Source organism: Sapajus apella, unplaced genomic scaffold, assembly GCF_009761245.1.
Source record: "Sapajus apella isolate SASKATOON/1434 unplaced genomic scaffold, GSC_monkey_1.0 scaffold77, whole genome shotgun sequence".
NCBI lineage: Eukaryota > Metazoa > Chordata > Mammalia > Primates > Cebidae > Sapajus > Sapajus apella.
Window position 1 is genome coordinate 7,351,885 of NW_022437017.1, and position 17,428 is coordinate 7,369,312.

A 17,428-nucleotide genomic window follows, 5' to 3' on the forward strand; every position below is an offset into this window, starting at 1 on the left:
GCCTTTGCACTCCAGCCTGGGTAACAAGAGCGAAACTCCGTCTCAAACCGCCCCCCCCCGCAAAAGTTGCCTTCCCAATTGGAGAAGCAGGGCTCCGTCAGGGTCCTGCCTGCCTGCCACAGGCCCCGGGAACCCTGATACACCCCTCCCCGGCCCCTCAGAGGGAGAGCCCTCAGATGACCTGGACCAGGTTCCCCACTGTGGGCACAAGACTCCCGCCCTCACACGGGAGCTCGAAAGGCCAGCTTTCAATGAGGCCCTCTACCTTCCATAGACCCCGTGGACTCCCTGTCACCTGGGTCCTGCAGGGGTCAAGGAGGGAGGCCCCTGGGCAGGGGACTTTCAACAGAGCCAGGCTCCCCTCAGCCAGGTTGCCTACGCGCTGGGAGTGACTTGGTCCGGAGAGGTGTCAGCCACAGGATGGCACGGGGGCCTGTGTGTGAGGGTTGGTGCCTGTCCTGGAAACTCAGCCCCTTGCAGGGCCCACGATGGGTACCTCAAGGGAGCAGGACAGGATTATTATTATTATTATTTTTTGAGATGGAGTCTGGCTCTGTCATCCAGGCTGTAGTGCAATGGCGCAATCTTAGTTCACTGCAGCCTCCGCCTCCTGGGTTCAAGCGATTCTTCTGCCTCAGCCTCCTGAGTAGCTGGGACTATAGGTGTGCACCACCAAGGCTGGCTAATTTTTGTATTTTTAGTAGAGATGGTATTTCACCATGTTTAGCAGGCCGGGCTTGAACTCCTGACCTCAGGTGATCCACCCACCTCGCCCTCCCAAAGTGCTTGGATTGCAGGCATGAGCCACCATGCGCGGCCTGACAGGATCTTAACAGAGCACGGTGGACACCAACAGGTAAAAAAAAAAAAAAAACCAGGACGCAGTTTAATATTTAAGCCGCAGCGAGGTCACAGAGGTGTCTGGGGCTGAGTCCAGGAGCCCGGGGAAGCCCAACTGGAAGTTGGGCCTCCACCTTCCTACGTACAGAACCCCTCAGAGGGAAACAGTCACACAGTGTCGGGCTGGGATGCCGCAGGCCTGGCTGTTCTGTGGCCGCATCCATGTCCTCGTCCCTGGGGCCTGGCTGGGCAAGCGGGGGCTGGGGCTGGGAGCTCCTCTTGGGAGCAGTTCAGCAGCGAGTTCTGAATGTCTTCCAGGACCTCACGGAACAGCTCCTCCCGAGACTTCATGCCGTCCAGGTAGACTGCCATCAGAAAGGCCACGGTCAGGGCCGCCAGGAGGACAGGGACCAGAACACAAGAGGAAGAGTGGACGGTGGGGTCGGGAGGAAGGCGACGTGCAGAGCTGGGCTGCTGGAGTCAGTTTCCTGGACCAACGGCAAGAGGGACTGGGGACAAGACTCGGGGAGGAACATCGGGGTTTCCCTAAGGTCCTGAGTGTGGAGAACTGAAGGGTGTTTAGGATGGTGGCAGGCGCGGTGGCTCATGCCTGTAATCCCAGCACATTGGGAGACCGAGGTGGGGAGATCACCTGAGGCCAGGAGTTTGAGACCAGCTTGGCCAATGTGGTGAAACCCCGCCTATACTAAAAATTGGGGGCTGGGCGTGGTGGCTCACGCCTGTAATCCCAGCACTTTGGGAGGCTGAGGTGGGTGCCTCTACTAAAAATACAAAAATTGGGGGCTGGGTGCATTGGCTCACGCCTGTAATCCCAGCACTTTGGGAGGCTGAGGCGGGCGGATCACCTGAGGTCAGGAGTTCGAGACCAGCCTGGCCAACATGGGCAAACCTCTTCTCTACTAAAAATACAAAATTAGCCGGGTGTGGTGGCACGCGCCTGTGATCGCAGCTACTTGGGAGGCTGAGGCAGGAGAATGGCTTGAACCCAGGAGGTGGAAGTTGCAGTGAGCCGAGATTGCGTCATTGTACTCCAGCCTGGGCAACAGAGCCAAACTCCGTCTTGGAAAAGATGGAGAGAGGCTGGGCTCAGGGTCCCCGCCAGGGCGAGGTCTGGTCACGCTGAGGGGCTTACCCACTTCCACACCGTTGGCTTCCATCTCCTGCCTGTACTTCCGGTACATGGGCCACACGTGGCCATCAAAGAGGCCGGGGGGATCGGGGACTGTGTAGTTGCGGGTACTGTAGAGGGAGAAGGCAAGGGCGGCTTAGAGCACTGAAGGGCGTTGCCAACACTATACCCCGGTGGGGGCCTGAAAGCTGACACAGCCATGGACAGCCGATGAGCAAGGGGACCCTTGGTCCGAAGCCCCAGGCTGGAGGCTCCGACTCCTGGCATGTTCACCCCGTGGAGATGCGTGGGGTAGGGGTGGGGTGGGCCGTGCTATCCAGGCCTCAGGTTCTGGGCGCCTGGCACAGAGCTCCAGCCAGCTAAGTGCCTGCTGCCTGTGGCGTTGGGTGGCTTGTGTCCAGTGGCGTTTTTTCTTTTTTTTTTTTTTTTGAGATGGAGTCTTGCTCTGTTGTCCAGCCTAGAGCGCAGTGGCCCGATGTCAGCTCACAGCAACCTCTGCCTCCCGGGTTCAAGCCATTCTCTTGCTTAAATATCCCAGATAGCTGGGATTATGGGAGCCTGCCACCATGCCTAATTTTTATATTTTTAGTAGAGATGGGGTTTCACCATGTTGGTCAGGCTGGTCTTGAACTCCTTCCTTTAGGTGATCCACCCACCTAAGCATCCCCAAGTGCTGGGATTACAGGTGGGAGCCACCGTGCCTGGCTGCCTTTTTTTTTTTTTTAAGACAGAGTCTCACTCTGTCAACTTGGAGGCTGAAGTGCAGTGTGCGATCTTGGCTCACTGCAACCTCCGCCTGTCAGGTTCAAGCGATTCTCCTGCCTTAGCCTCCCCAGTAGCTGGGATTACAGGCGCCTGTCACCACACCCAGCTAATTTTTGTATTTTTAGTAGAAACAGGGTTTCACCATGTTGGCCAGGCTGGTCTTGAACTCCTGACCTCAGGAGATCCGCCTGCCTGAGCCTCCCAAAGTGCTGGGATTACAGGCAGGAGCCACCGCGACCAGCCCCCAGTGGTATTTTCTAGGTTACTGCTGGTCCCACCTGGGAATTCAGGCCAGGGCCCTCGGGAGCCCATCGCACCCCGGACACCAAGCACACCTTCTCCTCCACTTGCATTCTTCATACGGGATGGTCAGGAAGTAGCGGCGGCTGTATAAGTCCACCAGGGGCCTGGGCGGGGCAGGGGAGACACGGTCAGCACCCAGGAACTTTCCTTCAGCTGCGGTCAAAATACCCAACCCCCCAGCCTAGGCTTTCAGAGGGTGGCAAGGGCAGGGGGTGGTCTGGGCCAGTGAGTTTAGGGGTCAGGGAGGGAAGTCACATTGGCCAGCATCCCTGCAGCAGCCCCCCAGAAAATTGAATTATGCTGCTTCTCCAACGTGGACGGGCACAGAGAGACAGAATGTCTTGTTCACGGTCACACAGTGAGGCCCAAGGGCCCAGCCTAGGTTACTGGTCTGTCTGAGAAGGCTGAGGTTCTAGAAGAAAGACTCAGTTTCCCCAAGAAGTATGGCTGTTTGCCCAGACTTTTTTTTGAGATGGAGTCCCGCCCTGTCACCCAGGCTGGAGTGCAGTGGTGAGATCTCGGCTCACTGCAACCTCCCCTCACTTGGTCCAAGCAATTCTCCTGGCTTAGCCTCCTAAGTAGCTGGGATTACAGGTGCATGCCACCACGTCCGGCTAATTTTTTTCTATTTTTAGTAGAGATGGGGTTTCACCTTGTTGGCCAGGCTGGTCTCGAACTCCTGACCTCAGATGATCCACCCATGTCAGCCTCCCAAAGTGCTGGGGTTACAGGCGTGAGCCACCTCGCCCGGGCTTCTTTTTGTTTTTAGATAGGGTGTGACTCTATTGTCCAGGCTGGAGTGCAGTCGTGCAGTTATAGCTCACTGCAGCATCAGACTCGCGGGGGTCAAACCATCCTCCCACCTTAACTTCCCAAGTAGCAGGGACTGCAGGCGCACACTACCATGCCCAGGTAATTTTTTTTTTTTGAGACAGTCTCACTCTGTCGCCCAGGTTGGAGTGCAGTGGCATGATCTCAGCTCAGTGCAACCTCTGCCTTCCAGGTGCAAGTGATTCTCCTGCCTCAGCCTCCCAAGTAGGTGGGACTACAGGTGTGCACCACCACGTCTGGCTCATTTTTGTATTTTTAGAAGAGATGGGGTTTCACCATGTTGCCCAGGTTGGTCTTGAACTCCTGACTTTAGGTGATCCACCTGCCTCAGCGTCCCAAAGTGCTGAACCACTGCACCCATCTCCCAGACTTGGGTTGATTCTGGCTCTGCCCCCGACTCCTGCCTTCCCATGACGGCTCCACCCCCAGGTCTCCTGTATGTTAAAACAAAGACGTAGGCCGGGTGCAATGGCTCATGCCTGTAATCCGGCTCATGCCTATAATCCCAGCACTTTCGGAGGCCGAGGTGGGTGTATTACCTGAGGTCAGGAGTTCAAGACCAGCCTGATCAACATGGAGAAACCCAGTCTCTACTAAAAACACAAAATTAGCTGGGCATGGTGGCAGGTGTCTGTAATCCCAGCCACTTGGGAGGCTGAGGTAGGAGAATCGCTTGCACCCGGGAGGCGGAGTTTGCTGTGAGCAGATATCTCGCCATTACAATCCAGCCTGGGCAATAGAGCCAGACTCCATCTCAAAAAAAAAAAAAAAAAAAAAAAAAAAATCACACCATTGCCCTTTACCCTGGGCAAACAGGAGCAAAACTCCATCTCAAAAAAATAAAAAAAAAAGATGTGGCTAGACCGGCCAAGGGTGGGCCATGTCTGGGGCCTGTAATCCCATCCCCTCCCGGAAGATGCTCACTTGTAGCTGTAGAGCAGGAAGCCTTCCAGGAGGAGGATGTGGGTGTCCGAGGCCTCTGGCTGGACGCCAACCCCGTGGGCGCGGGCAAACTTCTGTGGGCTGCTCAGCCAGGCCTGCACAGTGTCCAGCATGGCTGCCATGTCAAGGGACTCCAGCACTGGGCACAGAGAGAGCAGGCATTGCAGGAGGGTGGACCCCGGGGACAGAGGACCTCGGGGGTCACACGGGTACTGCCATTCTCCTTACCGTCCCACTGTTTGAAGCCGTCTTCCCCAACTGCTATTTGGTCCTGGGGCTGAAACAGAGGAGCCTGAACCTAGGGCTCAGCGCCCAGCCCTACCCCACCCCCGCCCTGGGTGATGGAGTCTTAGGGAGTCCTTGGTGGAGCTGCTGCTAACAGGGTCCGAGGTCCCTGAGGCGTGGGGGATTGGGGCTGGCCCTCAGATTCTCCCCTGATCATCTATCATCTAATTAGCCTTCACCCCCAACCATGCAGCGAGCCAGGCTCAGAGTCCGTTTTGCAGATGGCAAAGGTCGGGGGGAGAGGAATAAAGGGCGTTCGCCTAGAAAGCCACAGCCGCTGCCCTGTTGAGGAATGGTGGTTTTCCCGTCTGTCTAATCTGGTTTCCTATTGTAGGTGTGTTCAGTAAAAACGGGCTGGATACAAAATAGGTGCTCAGGAAATGAGAACGCGACACCCATCCCTTGCTCCTGGCCCAGTTTATCCCAGAGATCCCTCGGAGGGGTCAGGCAGGGAGCGGAGCTGGTGCTCAGCCTACACGGGCACTGGGCAGTGGAGGGCGGGGCTTGCCGGGCCTGGCTGCCCACCCTGTGTCCCCTCCCGGCTCCACCTCCCCGGGCGAGGGTGGCCACCTTGTAGAAGTCGTCCTGGTGGATCACGCAGCAGTTGGCCAGGGCTCTCAGCAGGCTGTCAGTCAGCGTGGTCTTGCCGCCGTTGGTCACGCTGCAGAGAGAGCGTGTGTCTGAGGCTGCCCGGCCCCACCCCAGAGAAGGTCAGAGTGCTCAGAAGGGGGCCTGAGGTGCAGCCTGGACTCCCTGGGGCCTGTCCAGGTCTCAGGGTCTTCTTGCAAATGAGCTCCCAGGATTTTTTCTTTTCTTTTTGGAGACGGAGTTTTGCTCTTGTTGCCCAGGCTAGAGTGTAATGGTGTGATCTCGGCTCAACACAGCCTCCGCCTCCCGGTTTCAAGCGATTCTCCTGCCTCAGCCTCTCAAGTAGCTGGGATTATGAGCACGTACCACCATGCTTGGCTAATTTTGTAGTTTTAGTAGAGATGGGGTTTCTCCATTTTGGTCAGGGTGGTCTCGAACTCCCTACCTCAGGTGATCCACCTGCCTCGGCCTCACAAAGTACCAGGAATACAGGTGTGAGCCACTGTGCCTGGCCTTTTCTTTTTTTTTTTTGAAACAGACTCTTGCTGTGTCGTCCAGGCTGGAGTGCAGTGGCACGATCTTGGCTCACTGCAACCTCTGCCTCCCAGGGTCAAGCAATTCTCTTGCCTCAGCCGCCTGAGCAGCTGGGGTTACAGGTGCACACCACCATGCTTGGCTAATTTTTGTATTTTTAGTAGAGACGAGGTTTCACCATTTTGGCCAGGCTGGTCTTGAACTCCTGACCTCGTGATCCGCCTGCCTCAGCCTCCCAAAGTGCTGGGATTCCAGGTGTGAGCCACCGTGCCTGGCCCATCTATCTTTACAGATGAAGAAACTGAGACCCAAGCCTGAGTTAGTCCCAGCAGGCCTTTAAAAAAATACATTCAAAAAAGCTCCAGCCATGCACGGGGGCTCATGCCTGTAATCTCAGCACTTTGGGAGGCCGAGGCTGGAAGAGTGCTTGAGCTCAGGAGTTCAGGACAAGCCTGGGCAACACAGTAAGACCCCATGTCTACAAAAAATTGAAAACTAGCCAGGTGTGGTGATGCATGCCTGTAGTCCTAGCTACTCTGGAGGCTGAAATGGGAAGATGGCCTGAGCCTGGGAGTTTGAGGCTGCAGTGAGCTGTGATCACCAAACGGCAGTCCAGCCTGGGTGAGAGCGAAATCCTGTCTTTAAATACAAAAATACATAATATAAACAATTTTAGCCGAGCACGGTGGCTCACTGGGCCTGTAATCCCAGCACTTAGGGAGGTGGGCAGATCACCTGAGGTCAGGAGTTTGAGACCCAACATGGTGAAACCCCGTCTCTAGTAAAAATAAAAAGGTTAGCTGGGCATGGTGGTGGGCACTTGTAATCTCAGCTCCTTAGGAGGCTGAGGCAGGAGAATCACCTGAACCCGGGAGGCGGAGGTTGCGGTGAGCCGAGATCGCGCCATTGCACTCCAGCCTGGGCAACAAGAGCGAAACTCCATCTCAAAAAAACAAAGCAAAACAAACAACCCCCACATCTTTTAAAAAGCACCAAAATATTAAGTCAAGTGCAAATGGAGAAAGAAAAACATTTACTATAGACAAATTAGCAGTTCATTCTAAACCCTGTAAGCAGCAGTGAGCTTAGGGAAGGATATACACTTGCTGGTAAACAAGAGAAAAAAGGAAAATGAAGGAAAAAAAAAAAAGCACACAGTTACCAGGTTTGTCCTGGGCTGGCCGGGGAAAACCAGGCGGATGGTGACCCTGTGGCAGAGAGCACCGAGGCTGTCCCATCCTGTGGCTTACAAAGGACAGGCTGACTCTCAGGGTCTTTCTGCAATCCAACATCGTATTCCCCCAGTGATCGCTCTGGTGGGAATTTGGAGCATAAAGCCGACTGTGGGATGAGGGAACCAGCAGCAGCCCTTAAAAAGGACTGATGGAGGCGGGCGGACCACAAGGTCAGGAGTTCGAGACCAGTCTGGTCAATATGGTGAAACCCCCCCGTCTCTACTAAAAAATACAAAAATTAGCTGGATGTGGTGGTGGGCACCTGTAATCCCAGCTATTTGGGAGGCTGAGGCAGGAGAATCTCTTGAACTAGGAAGTCAGAGGTTGCCGTGAGCTGAGATTGCACCATTGCACTCCAGCCTGGGTGACAGAGCAAGACTTTGTCTCAAAAAAAAAAAAAAAAAAAAAAGAAAAATGTGGGGGGAGAGGGAACTGATGGAAAAAGAGGACCCCCGTATCATATCCGGAAGAAGCAGATTAGAAAATGCCTGATACTGGTCAGGCGTAGTGGCTCCTGCCTGTAGTCCCAGCACTTTGGGAGGCCGGTACCTCTGACCTCAAGTGGCCACCCGCCTCGGCCTCCCAAAGTCCTAGGATTCCAGGCCTGAGCCACGGCCAAGGCCTATTGATTTTGGTTTTTTATGCTGAGTATAACTGAAGGGTGGTGGGAATCATTTCCATTTAAAAAACGAAAGATTGGGCTAAGCATCCAGCCCTCTCCCCACCGGGGGCACAGAGGCCCCCTGGACAAAAAACTCCTCCCTACACTCAGACCTTGGGCGTCAGGAGTTTGAGACCAGCCTGGCTGACATGGTGAAACCCTGTCTCTACTAAAAATGCAAAAGTTAGCCAGGCATGGTGGCAGGTGCCTATAATCCCAACTACTCGGGAGGCTGAGGCAGGAGAATTGCTTGAACCCGGGGGGCAGAGTTTGCCGTGAGCCGAGATGGCGCCACTGCACTCCAGCCTGGGTACAGAGTGAGACTCCTCTCCAACAACAAGCACCACCCCCCTCAAAAAACAAAAATAGGAAATTCAAGAGGGAGGCAGGCCAGCATTAGACCAAGCTCCCGTCCCTTCTGAGGCCGGGGTGTCAGCCCCACAAAGTCAGCCCTGCTTGTTACAGAGAGTTGAAATCTCCTCTAGCCTGAGGTCGTTTGAGAGAGGCTTCAAAGGCACAGTCATGTGGAATGACATTTTGGGGACACCACCCCACCTGCCCACGTGTCAGTCCCCAATTTAGCCACGACAGCCGGGAGGCGGGAGGAGGGTTTGCCGGAGCTTTAATTCCCTATCCCTACGGATATTTATTTTTTCTGAGATGCAGTCCTGCTCTGTCGCCCAGGCTGGAGTGCCCGATCTCGGCTCGCTGCAGCCTCCACCTCCCCGATGCAAGCAGTTTTCCCACCTCAGCCTCCCCAGTAGCTGGGATTACAGGCATGCACCACCGAACTAGACTAATTTTTGTATTTTTAGTAGAGACGGGGTTTCCCCCCACTTTGGCCAGGCTGGTCTCAAACTCCTGACCTAAAGTGATCCACCCGCTTTGGCTTCCCAAAGTGCTGGGATCCCAGGCCTGAGCCACAGCCAAGGCCTATTGATTTTGGTTTTTTATGCTGAGTATAACTGAAGGGTGGCGGGAATCATTTCCATTTAAAAAATGAAAGATTGGGCTAAGCATCCAGCCCCTCCCCAGTGGGGGCACAGAGGCCCCCAGGGCAAAAAATCCTCCCTACACTCAGACCTTGGGCGGCGGGCTGGCGACCTCAGGCGCCAGGCATCCCTCCATTAATTCCTGGGCCACCCCGCACCGGCGCTTACCCTCCGATGCCCACGATGAGCTTCATGCTGGTGCAGAGGGGCGACGACGGGGACGACTTCCAAGGCAGCCCGGGCTGGGCGCGACCAGGCAGTGCGCTCCGGAGCGCGTCCCAGCTTCATTGAGAAAACCTGGCACCTTTATAGGTCTCGCAGCCTGGAGGCCGCCACGGGGGAGGCGGCCCGGGGGGGGGGGGGGGGGGGGGGGGGGGGGGTTCGTGGGGAGGAGGCTCCGGCACCTGTTCCCGCCGAATGGAAAGAGCTCCAGGCTGCCTTTTGCCTAAATTAGTCAGGAGCTGGCCGGGCAGGGGGCTGCCTCTTCCCTCCCCTCTCCCCCCACTTCCCCCCACCTCCCTCCTCCTCCCTCCTCCTCCCTCCTCCTCTTCCAATCCCTCCTCTCCTCCCCCACTCCCTCCTCTCCTCCCCTTCCTCCCTCCTCCCTCCTCCCTCCTCTCCAGCCCCACCCCCTGCCCTCTTCCTGGCCAGAGAGCTCAGGTCAGCAGCCCCACACTTTCTCCTCCCTAAAAATATCCCACTCCCTGTGTCCTCTGGCCTGACCCTGACATTAAGACTGGTTCTCCGCGATGTCAAGGAAGAGAACTCAGCCACAGCCCTAGAGGCCGGGCCCTCCGGGAGCTTCCTTTGCCGAGGAGGTGAAGGCCAAGGTGGGCTTAAGATCCTTAGCAGTGAATCACAAGATAGCTTGCCCTGGTGACTGACCGGAGCCCGCCACAAGATCTCAGCGTGACAGCAGGGGCCATTCATGGTGTGGCTGGAGTCACTTGACTGGGTGGGGGGGCCAAGGGGAGGAATGACATGCTGTTACTCCTCCCTTGTACTGGTAAGTGGAAAAAGTATTCTTTTATTACATTTTTATTTTATTTTAATATGAGACAGAGTTTTACCCTTTCACTCAGGCTGGACTGCAGTGGCACCATCTCGGCTCACTGCAACCTCCACCTCCTGGGTTCAAACGATTCCCCTGCCTCAACCTCCAGAAGTAGCTGGGATCACAGGAGGGCTCCACCATACCCAGCTAATTTTTGTGTTTTTAGTAGAGACCGGGTTTCACCATGTTGGCCAGGCTGGTCTCAAACTCCTGACCTCAGGTGATCTGTCCGCCTCGACCTCCCAAAGTCCAGAGTGCTGGGGTCACACCACTTTGTAAACCACCAAGCCTGGCCTACATTATGTATTTATTTATTTATTTTTTTGGAGATGGAATCTTGCTCTGTTGCCAGGCTGGAGTGCAATGGTGTGATCTCGGCTCACTGCAACCCCTGCCTCTTGGGTTCAAGCCATTCTCCTGCCTCAGCCTCCCGAGTAGCTGGGACTACAGGCATCTGCCACTACGCCCCGCTAATTTTTGTGTTTTTAGTCGAGATGGGGTTTCACCATGTTAGGCTAGTTTTAAACTCCTGACCTCAGGTGGTCTGCCTGCCTTGGCCTCCCAAAGCGCTTGGAATAGATGTGAGCCACCATGCCTGGCCTACATTTTTTAATTTTTTTGAGACAGGGTCTCGCTCTGAGGCCCGGGCTGGAGCGTGGTAGTGTGATCACGGCTTACTGTGGCCTCAACCTCTCAGACTCCAGTGATCTTTCTGCTTCAGCTTCCCGAGTAGCTGAGACTACAGGTTCGCATCACCACGCCTCACTTTTTAATTTCTTGTAGAGATGGGGTCTTGCTATGTTGCCCAGGTTGTTCTTGAACTCCTGGCCTCAAGTGAGAATTCCCCTGCCTCGACCTCCCAAAGTGCTGGGATTACAGGCATGCGACGCCTTTCCCAGCCGGAAAATAATTTTTCTGATGCCTTTTTTTTTTTTTTTCAGACGGAGTTTCGCTCTTGTTGCCTAGGCTGGAGTGCAATAGCTTGATCTTGGCTCACTGCAACCTCCACCTCCTGGGTTCGAGAGCAATTCTCCAGCCTCAGCCTCCTGAATGGCTGGACTACAGGCATGCACCACCATGCCCGGCTAATTTTTGTATTTTTAGTAGAAATGGGGTTTCGCCATGTTGGCCAGCATGGTTTCAATCTCTTGACCTTGTAATCTGCCCGCCTTGGCCTCCCAAAGTGCTGGGATTACATGTGTGAGCCACCAAGCCTGGCCCTCATTTTTAAGAGATGAGGTCTCCTGCCAGTAATCCCAGCACTTTGGGAGGCCGAGGCAGGCAGGTCATGGGATTACAGGCTTAAGCCACCACACCTGGCCAATCATGTACTTTGTGAGTCCTCTTTACAGAATTGTGAGCCTGGCCTTTATGAGCTCTTGCAAAATGGACCGGAAATCTTGGGATCTTCATGAGAAAAGCTCAGAGAAGCAGTAAGTCACAGGGTCTGTGGCTGTGTGGCGGGGTGGCTGTGTCTGTGGCCTGAGCTCAAGCAGGCTCCCCGCAGAGCCCGACCCCTGGGCTTCACCTCTGACCCAGTTTTGGTGGCAAGAATTTCCTGGGAGCCTCTTGGTGGGGCACGTGGCCCAGGACCTCAGGTGACAGTGACATGCTCAGATAAAGGCCCTGGCAGGGCACCTCTGGGAGGGCTCCCTGTGCCAATCCACCCCGGCGGGAAGGACAGGGAGGAGGCACAGGGGCTACAAATACCTGCCAGACCCCAAGCAGTGCTCCCAGGGCGTTAATTATAGACCTCATTGCTATACGGTTCGTGATCCCGTTTACATAAAATGTCCAGGACTCGCCAATCCACAGGGGCAGGAAGGGGTGGCCTGGGTGCCAGGGGCCGGGGTGGGTGGGTGGGTGGGGATGATTTTTGCTGCTGGGGACGGATTTACTTTTGGTGTAATGGAATATTCTGGAATTTGATAGAGGTGGTCTTTGCAAAACATTGTGAAGGTACAAAGCACCAAAGAATGTACTCTTAAAAATGGTTCATTTTGGCTGGATGCCATGCTCACGCCTGTAATCCCAGCACTGTGGGAGGCCAAGGCGGGCAGGTCATGAGGTCAAGAGATCGAGACCATCTGGTCAACATGGTAAAACCCCGTCTCTACTAAAAATACAAAAATTTTAGCTGGGCATGGTGGCGCATGCCTGTAATCACAGCTACTCAGGAGGCTGAGGCAGGAGAATTGCTTGAACCTGGGAGGTGGAGGTTGCGGTGAGCCAAGATCGCGCCACTGCACTCCAGCGTGGGCAACAAGAGTGAAACTCCATTTCAAAAGAAAGAAAAGAAAAAAGGTTAATTTTAGCTGGGTGCAGTGGCTCACGCCTGTAATCCCAGCACATTGGGAGGCCGAGGCCGGCGGATCACCTGAGGTCAGGAGGTTGAGACCAGCCTGACCAACATGGAGAAACCCTGACCCTACTAAAAACCATGAAAGTAGCCGGGTGTGGTGGCGCAAGCCTGTGATCCCACCTAACTAGGGAAGCTGAGGCAGGAGACTCACTTGAACCCGGGAGCCAGAGGTTTCATTGCGCTGAGATCATGCCATTGCGCTGGGCAACTTCATCTCAGAAAAAAAAAAAAAAAAAAAAAAAAAAAATTTTGTGTTAAGTGACTTTCATCTTGATTTAATAAAAAAGTAGTTGTGTGCAGTGGCTCACAGCTGTAATGCTAGCAGTTTAGGAGGCCAAGGTGGGAGGATCAGTTGAGGCCAGGAGTTCAAGACCAGTCTGGGCAATGTTGTGAGAACTTTGCCTGCTCGCCCACAACCGTTTCTACAAAAAATAAAAAAAAAAAAAATAGCTGGGTAGGCTGAGGCGGGAGGGTCTCTTTTTTTTTTTTTCCCAGTTTAACCAATATTTATTAATCATCTACTAGGTACCAGGAACTGTGCTCTGAACATTGAAGGCTCTGAACAATCGCAGGTCTCAACCTGTTCAGTTTTTAAATTTTTAAATTACATTTTCACTGATGTGTAATTTTTTTTTTTTTTTTGAGACGGAGTTTCGCTCTTGTTACCCAGGCTGGAGTGCAATGGCGCGATCTCGGCTCACCGCAACCTCCGCCTCCTGGGTTCAGGCAATTCTCCTGCCTCAGCCTCCTGAGTAGCTGGGATTACAGGCACGCACCACCATGCCCAGCTAATTTTTTTTTGTATTTTTAGTAGAGACGGGGTTTCGCCATGTTGACCAGGATGGTCTCGATCTCTTGACCTCGTGATCCACCCACCTCGGCCTCCCAAAGTGCTGGGATTACAGGCCTCAGCCACCGCGCCCGGCCTCACTGATGTGTAATTTAGATACAATAAGATGCATAGATCCTAAGTGCATAGTTGGATGAGTTTTTTTAAATTTTACTTTAGCTGTATACTAAATCGAGCGTTTCTCCCCATGTTATCCCTCCACATCCTCCCCGCCTGGCAGGAGGATCTTACGCCCAGGAGGTTGAGGCTGTAGTGAGCTGTGATTGCATTACTGCGTGCCAGCCTGGGCCACAGAGGAAAACCCTGATTTTTTAAAGCACACAAAAGGGCTGGGCACAATAGCTCACACCTGTGATCCCAGCACTTCGGGAAGCCAAAGCAGGAGGATCACCTGAGGTGAGGAGTTCGAGACCAGCCTGACCAACACGGTGAAACCCCGTCTTTACTTAACACAAAACTTAGCCAGACATGGTGGCAGACGTCTGCAATCCCAGCTCCTCGGGAGGCCGAGGCAGGAGAACCACTGAACCCAGGAGACGAGGGTTACAGTGAGCTGAGATTGTGCCACTGCACTCCAGCCTGGGCAACAGAGACTTCGTCTCAAAAAACCAACAAAAACTTAATAAAAAGAAAGTGACCAGGTGACGAAGCCCTTAATTTAGTCCTGGGTTTTTCTGAAACACCGATGATAGCGGATCTGGCCGCTGAGCCCTCTCCGGCTGCCCAGCTCTGTCTGTCCCAGGCCTTGTCCCCATGGGTCATTCTGCTGGGGACACCCCTCCTTCCACTGGCCTGGCTGATGGCTGCTTGTATGTTGCTTCTCTGATCATTAAAGTCCCTTCCTCCTGGTCCCATCAAGGCCCCAGGTCCCTGGGTTGAGCCCCTCCACTTGGGCTGGGAGAGGCGTGAGGTCCTAACCCCCCAGTGCCCCTAAATGAATGAAGGAGTGAATGAGTGAGGTTTTCTTTTGTTTTGGAGATGGAGTCTCCCTGTTTCGCCCAGGCTGGAGTGCAGTGGCTCGATCTCGGCTCGCTGCAACCTCCGCCCCACTGGGTTCTAGCAACTCTCCTGCCTCAGCCTCCCGAGTGGCTGGGATTACAGGTGCGCACCACCATGCCTGGCTAATTTCAGTATTTTTAATGGAGACGGGGTTCCGCCATGTTGGCCAGGCTGGTCTCAAACTCCTGACCTCAAGTGATCCACTCATTTTCGCCTCCCAAAGTGCTGGGACTACAGGTGTGAGCCACCGCGCCCGGCCTGCCACTAGAATTGAAAAAAGAGTAAACCTCCCTTCTTGGTAATAGTTTATTTATTCCACATAAAAATTCCCCCAAAGCTCATGGAGACGATGTCTTCCCATCACATCAATCCTAATTGACAGCCATCAATCGTAATCTCATTTCTGTTCTGAAAAACCACAAAACTCGTCGTTGGAGGGACGAGCGTGCTGACCGGGCTTTGGGGGAGGGTTTATGATGCATCCCATGTGTCACCAGAGGGAAATCCAACGTCCTTTTACGAGGAGGGTCAGGGTCCATTGCATTTTGGCCAAAACCACGGCCCCCACCCTGATACAAATCCATCGCCAAGCTGATCTGTGAATGCTGTGGGTTGCCGCCCCGCTGGGAATGGCGGCCCCGGGTGTAATCACACCTGCCAACAGGTGGCCTCGCCGTGGGGTCTCTTTTGCTCTGGAGGGTCCGCTGGGGCTGGGTTGGGGTCTTCAGTTTCGCATGCCTGTTGTCTGTGACTGCTGGTGATCCAAAGGGGTGGGTGGGCCACGGCCTAATGGACGGTCCCCCCGGAGTTTCTGATGGGGGCAGAATGTTCAGCCGGCGGGCGCCTTCCCGGTCAGCTGGGCCTCCCTTGTCACTTGGTTGCTCCTGTAGACACTGGATGATTAGTTTTCTGATCGGGTGGAACAAGTTCCCTCCTGTCCCTGTCTCCTGTCTGTGACTTGGAAGAGGCCCCAGTCTTCCATGAAGATGGAGGCCCAGGAGTTCTAGTCACTGCTGGGGGAGAAGTGTTCATGCTGAAGTCACATGCCTTTGGTCACCGGGGACAAATCGTGGCAGCTGGGCCTGGCTGGCATCCATCTGCTGGAGCCTCTCTCCTCAGGGCAGCCTGACAGTCAGGCTGCTGTCACTGTTTTTGTTTGTTTTGAGATGGAGTCTTGCCCTGTTGCCCAGGCTGGAGTGCAGGGGCACCATCTCTGCTCACTGCAACCTCCACCTCCCGGGTTCAAGCGATTCTCTTGCCTCAGCCTCCCGAGTAGCTGGGATTACAGGCGCGCACCACCACAGGCGGCTAATTTTTGTATTTTTACTAGAGACGGGGTTTCGCCATGTTGGCCAGGCTGGTCTCGAACTCCTGACCTGAGATGATCCGCCCACCTCATCCCCCACAGTACTGGGATGACAGGCGTGAGCCCCCTTGCCCTGCTGAGACTTGACATTTGGGAAACACAAATGATAAGACCCTACCACGTCCCTCAATGTCCCAGCCTCCCCAGGGCAATGCTGAGACCCAGAGATGTCCCGTCACAGCCAGCGGCTTCACGGGAAGCTGCAGGCCTGTGCCCGCTCAGAAACCCTGCCTTGCTCTTGGCAGGAGCTGCTGGCATAGGACCCTGTCCCACGGGACAAATCTTTCTGCATCGCTGCCCCTCAGCACTAAATACCACCAGGTCCCTCCCATCCATCACTGGAATTTCACTGAGGCTCAGTTCACTGTGGGTCCGGTTGGCCCAGCCTGGACTCTCAGGCAGGACGGAGGGCCTGGAGAATGTGCTTCTCTACTCCACGTCTGCTCAGATTGATAGACACGAAGGCATCTAGGATTAGAGGGAACCTCGCTAGCAACTCTGCAAACACCATCCATCATTTTTTCTTTTCTTTTTTGGGACAGAGTTTCGCTCTTGTCACCCAGGCCGGAGTGTAGTGGCGTGACTTTGGCTCACTGCAACCTCTGCCTCCTGGGTTCAAGTGATTATTCTGCCTCAGCCTCCCAAACAGCTGGGATTACAGGCGCGCACTACCACACCCAGCTAATTTTTGTATTAGCTGGTCTCGAACTCCTGACCTCAGGTGATCCACTCACCTCAGCCTCCCAGATTGCTGGGATTACAGGTGTGAGCCACCGTGCCTGGCCTATTTTTGTTTTGTTTTGTTTTGAGAAAGAGTCTTGCTCTGTCATCCAGGCTGGGGTGCGATGGCATGATCTTGGCTCACTGCAACCTCTACCTCTCAGGTTTAAATGACTCTTATGCCTCAGTCTCCCAAGTAGTTGAGATCACAGGCACTCGCCACCACGCCCGGCTAATATTTGTATTTTTAGTAGAGATGAGGTTTCACCATGTTGGCCAGGGTGGTCTCGAACTCTTGACCTCAGGTGATCTGCCTGCCTCGGCGTCCCAAAGTGCTGGGATGACAGGCGTGAGCCACCACACCCAGCCCAGCCTTTTCTTGAATGCCTTGAGACAGGGAGCTCACTGCTTCTGGAGTCCATCTGACCGGTGATGGAAGTTTGGACCACATTAGAAAAGTCTTGTCTTTTTTTTTTTTCCAAGGGAAATTTGCCTCCTGAACAAGAACCCACTGGTCCAAGCTTTGAATGCAAGTGGCTGCAGCCAGCACACTGGATTTATCTTCCCGAGTGACTTCTGAAACACTCTGATGTCCGAGCCCCTGTATCTTCATTTTGCTAGGTCTGCCTGTTTCAGAGCTGGCTTCTGAGCCTCTTCTGTTCCAACCCGGAACAGTGTTGTGTCCCAGCCCGATGCTGGGTCGGGGAAGCATCAAGGTCAGCATCTCTCTCTCTTATTTTTATTCAGACACAGTCTTGTTCTTGTGGCCCAGGCTGGAATGCCATGGCATGATCTCGGCTCACTGCAACCTCCACCTCCCGGGTTCAAGCGATGCTCCTGCCTCAGCCTCCCGAGTAGCTGGGATTACAGGCGCCTGCCACCACGCCCCGCTAATTTTTGTATATTTAGTAGATACAGGGTTTCGCCATGTTGGCCAGGCTGGTCTCGAAC

The 17,428-nt window shown here is 54.4% G+C and overlaps 1 protein-coding gene across 4 annotated transcripts; it reads right to left on the bottom strand.

Moving 5' to 3' along the window:
• Positions 1-867: 867 nt before the first annotated feature.
• NMRK2 (nicotinamide riboside kinase 2) lies at positions 868-9,482 on the bottom strand. Of its 4 annotated transcripts, none has more exons than XM_032252252.1 (7): positions 9,295-9,482; positions 5,687-5,777; positions 5,060-5,108; positions 4,814-4,970; positions 3,091-3,162; positions 1,994-2,100; positions 868-1,205 (listed from the first exon to the last, which is right to left on the bottom strand). In XM_032252252.1, exons 1-7 carry the CDS (start codon positions 9,318-9,320, stop codon positions 1,009-1,011), a joined length of 699 nt encoding a protein of 232 aa, XP_032108143.1. In that variant the 5' UTR covers positions 9,321-9,482; the 3' UTR covers positions 868-1,008. The 4 variants fall into 4 exon arrangements, with proteins under 4 accessions (XP_032108143.1, XP_032108142.1, XP_032108145.1 ...); XM_032252251.1 differs by having other exon boundaries at positions 5,060-5,123; XM_032252254.1 differs by lacking the exon at positions 3,091-3,162.
• Positions 9,483-17,428: the final 7,946 nt, after the last annotated feature.

Coding starts and splice junctions, on each gene's coding strand:
- NMRK2 (XM_032252251.1), bottom strand. CDS start 9,320: ATGAAGCTCATCGTGGGCATCGGAGG. Junction 4,971..5,059: donor CGGCTTCAAACAGTGGGACG/GTAAGGAGAATG, acceptor CTCTGTGCCCAG/TGCTGGAGTCCCTTGACATG. Junction 1,206..1,993: donor AGCCAACGGTGTGGAAGTGG/GTAAGCCCCTCA, acceptor TTCTGATGGCAG/TCTACCTGGACGGCATGAAG.